Source organism: Oryzias melastigma, linkage group LG5 (genome assembly GCF_002922805.2).
Source record: "Oryzias melastigma strain HK-1 linkage group LG5, ASM292280v2, whole genome shotgun sequence".
Lineage (NCBI taxonomy): Eukaryota > Metazoa > Chordata > Actinopteri > Beloniformes > Adrianichthyidae > Oryzias > Oryzias melastigma.
The window spans coordinates 24239204-24243298 of NC_050516.1; the positions used below are offsets into that span (position 1 = coordinate 24239204).

The 4095-nt window shown below is 37.6% G+C and overlaps 1 protein-coding gene across 1 annotated transcript in view; it reads right to left on the minus strand.

Moving 5' to 3' along the window:
- Positions 1 to 560: 560 nt before the first annotated feature.
- The window catches only part of rdh5 (retinol dehydrogenase 5 (11-cis/9-cis)), a 4555-nt gene continuing 1020 nt past the window's right edge, over positions 561 to 4095 (minus strand). The window contains exons 2-6 of the mRNA XM_024270504.2: positions 3174 to 3248; positions 2766 to 3088; positions 2425 to 2683; positions 2157 to 2320; positions 561 to 1973 (exon numbers count right to left, since the gene is read on the minus strand). Coding sequence (XP_024126272.1) covers positions 1753 to 1973; positions 2157 to 2320; positions 2425 to 2683; positions 2766 to 3088; positions 3174 to 3247 — 1041 coding nt within the window. The 5' untranslated portion in view covers position 3248 and the 3' untranslated portion in view covers positions 561 to 1752. The remainder of the gene's footprint in view (positions 1974 to 2156; positions 2321 to 2424; positions 2684 to 2765; positions 3089 to 3173; positions 3249 to 4095) is intronic.

A 4095-nucleotide genomic window follows, 5' to 3' on the forward strand; every position in this document is an offset into this window, starting at 1 on the left:
TAATGAAACAAGTGCATACTATATTCTGTTGATTTTATTGCTTATGTTAAACTTAAAGCATGTCCAAAATGAAAATGGATTGATTACAATAATATGATTTGCTTTTTTTAATCTATTCTAGAGCTGTGTTACTATTCATTATGCTTCTTTTTAGTTATTGTACATCAGATTAATTGATTTTTAGCCATAATAAAGGTCGCTAATCATGGTTTCCCAGACAATATTCAACAATTGTCACTAAGCTAAGATTTTTTTCACTACAAAAGCTCTGGTTGAGATTTTTAGCACTGATTCTCCTATTTTTTAAATCAAGCATAAGAATTTAAAAGACCAACTATTATGTTAGATGTTTTGAAATAAAATAGGAGTAGTGAGGAATGCCTTATTTTTGAAGTAAACTGATTAAATACTGCCACCTTCTGGTAAATAAACGACTATGCAGAAAGAATTAGATTTGGACCTAACCTGATTCTGAGGTAAAACCACATCTGAACTTCAACAGAATTCAGACCTCAGGTCTAGTAAATAAATAAAGCTCTTTAAATTTAAGGTTAAATAACTTTTTTTGTTTTTAGTAGAATTTAAAGGATTTATCCTTTTTTTTTACACTTTTATAGTATGTTGCACTTTTATACCATATTATTAACAGATTCATGAATGCATTTTTACATTAACCCACATGGAGCCCCAGACTAGTTGAAACTAGTCAGTGGAAGCTTCAATGACCTCATCAGTACTTTTCAACTGAAAAACAAAGCTGTAAATGATCTTGTTGACAGGAACAGGACCAGGGACATTGACTAATCAAACCTTAGATTTAGCAAAGATGTCCGTATAAGGCGTTAAGGCCTTTTGGGGGGGGGTTCCTTCTATCCTGACAAACATTGGCCTGAAGCCACACATAACCCGCCTTGAAGACTATATTTGTGGATTCCATTTTACAGATTTTTGTCTGTCACAGTGACGATCCAGAGTAGCCTACTCTATGCAACTCTGATCTAACGTTTCTTTAAAAGGATACATGTCCATTGAGTTTTTGGGTCTCTTTCTACCTCATTAATAAAAACGCAGAAGGTTAGCAGGGTCTTCCTCACATTAGTACATTTTTAAAACAAAGTTTATTAAAGTAAAATAAAATATGTGGAAGCAGGTTCTCTATCCATCCATTTTGTTGATCTGCTTTATCCCTTTTGGGGTCAAGGGGTCGCCGGAGACTATCCCACCAACTGTTGGGTGAAGGCGGGATACACCCTGGACAGGTCCCCAGCCTGTTGCAAGGCCACACAATCACACACTCACTCATGCACACCTAAGGACACTTTAGAGCAGGGACAGGCAACTCAAGGCCTTGAGGGCCGCAGTGTCTGCATGATTTCCAGGTATATAGAGGTCGCCAGTCTATCGCAGAGTCTCAATCACACACCCATACACTCTCACATTCACACCTAGGGTCAATTTAGAGTCACCAATTAACATTATCTTTTATTTAATTACATCATTTTTTTATGTCAGAATTCACCTGGTTCATAAAATGAAAAACACGACACAAGTTTGTATCTTTGCTTCCATCAGACGAGACTGTTGTCAACTATTGTGATCAGCAACGATATAATAATGTAAAATACTGTCAATGAAAATAAGACACATCAGACACCAGCTATGGATATAATTTTTTCTCATCTATGTATTTATATATTTAATTGTGTTTTGCAAAATAAAACAAATAGACAAACAATGGCTGCAGCTACAAGTTTATGCGCTCTTGGAAGGACGAGGTAACACCAGTTTCAGACCAATGTCAACCACACAGGCAGGCATGTAGGAGAGGGGGAGCCAGAGAAGCTTGGCATCCCAGCCGGCGCTGTACCGGGTGCGTGGGTAGGCCGCCGTCAGAGCGTGCTCCATGCAGTTGGTCACCTTGGCCAGGTCAGAATCGCAGACAGCATTCATGATCAAACGCTGAACTTTGATGTCTGTCGGTGTAAAAGTCATGTCAATGAGAGGCTGACATTTTTATTGTAGTTATACCATGTAGGCATAACAGCTATACTTTTGAAACTACAACCTACCCTAAAATAAGAGCTGAAAGTTAAAAAGCATATGTAGTTCATGAAAAAGTTGTTAAATGAAACATTGCTCTGATTTGCTGTTCTTACATTTTTCTAAGTACTGATCTCCATAACTGGCTTTGACTTCAGGGCTGAGCTGGTTCCACAACCGATGCAGCTCCCTCTCGATGGGATCCAGGCTGGTCACAGCCGTCTTGAAGAACCCAGGCTCAATGATGCACACGTTGATTCCAAAGTGGTGGATATCGCGCCTGAAAACAGAGAATTCATGCAGTCTTATCAGTTGCAAGAACTCTTTTAAAAAAAAGTTGAATTTTCCGTTTTCTCTGGTTCGATTTTTAACAACTTGGCTCACCGGAGACAGTCCGAAAAAGCTTCCACTGCAAACTTGGAGATGCAGTAGCCTCCGCCATTTGCAGCCACCCTTCCCAGCACTGATGCTACGTTTACGATACGACCTCTGGCCTTTTTGACGAGGGGCAGAAAGATGGTTGACATGGCAATCACTCCATGCATGTTGACTTTCAGCGTGCTGTAGTAATCCTCCACTGTCATCCACTCTGAGGGCCCCATGGGTAATGAACGCCCAGCATTATTTACAAGACCCCAGAGTCCTTTGAGAAAAAGAAGTGATCAAACACAGTGAAACTTATCTTTAAAGAACATTTTTTTCTAATTATTTGACTATATTTTTACCTTTTTCGCCAACCTCCTTTTTGGTCCACTCCATTGTTTTCTGGATGCTGTCCTGACTTGTCACATCAAGCAGGACTGTCTTCAGATAAGGCCCCGTGGCTCTTTTCAGATCATCCGCTCCCTTCTCTGTGAGACAGCCGGCCAGCACACGGAAACCCTTACGGTCCAGTTTCTTGCACAGAAGATTTCCAAATCCCGAGTCACAGCCGGTGACAAAAACGTACTTTTCATGGAAGTTTTCGATTTCTAAGCTATCCCTGAATCGCCACACAAGAAACCACATCACTACAACAGTAGCAGTGATATACAACCAGGCCTTTTCCCTAGGAGAGACAAGAGCAAAGAATAAACGTCCGTTGACTTTGGAAAAGGTGCACAAAAAGGGAACATTAAGGATCTATTTCTTACCCTAAAAAATTAAATATAAAATCCATGTAGCTTTCAGGGTTGTTTTTTTGGTCTTCACCTCGCTGGAAAAACATCCTGTTCAAACATTCAAATGATTAGGTTTTCAATGAAAATCACTCAGATCTGGTTTACTTTTTATAATTTCCCCCATTAAAACATTTCAATCCTCTGCTGAAAGTTCATGTATTCAGAACACAATGACTTAATTCACTCTGTCTCTGTAAAAGAGGTGTTTGTACAACTTCAGCTGCTTTGGGCACATGAGAAATCTTTGGTTAAGACTCTTAAGTAAGTAAGTAAGAAAGGCAGTGAGAGGAGAGAGGGTTTACGCTGTTTTAAAGGAACCATTTTGATCTTTTATAAAACATCATGTTACTTTTTGATTTTTAAGGGCAACACAAAAGACTTAAAATATTGAATGTTTTCTTCATTTAGCTTTTTAAAACACTCGTCTGATTTTATTTTTTTGGTTTGTTTTTGACAACCGATAATTAAAAGACCTCTACTTTGAAATTTGACTTCAGATTTGTTTTTTTGACAATAAGATGACACTCAAAGCTCTTTTTTACGGTATTATTGCTTCATTACAGAGAAAGATGCGGCAGATAGCTATTTTTGCTCAAACACACTAATAACTAAGGATAAAGTTTTTTTTTTTATTAAAAAAAATGGGATAACGAAAGATAATGTTACTAAAACCCTTTCACAATACAGTGTTATACACAGATCATTTTATTCTTCCAATTTAAACCTTATCAGTCAAGTTTTGGAATCTTTTTAAATAACAAAGATGTGAAGCAAACTGACTAAAAATTAAAATGGATTTGGACCTTTGTCTATGTTGGCTTCAATTTATTTTTTTTAGAGAGTATTATCTTGGAAAATGAAATACATCCCCCAAAACATTTTAATATATATATAT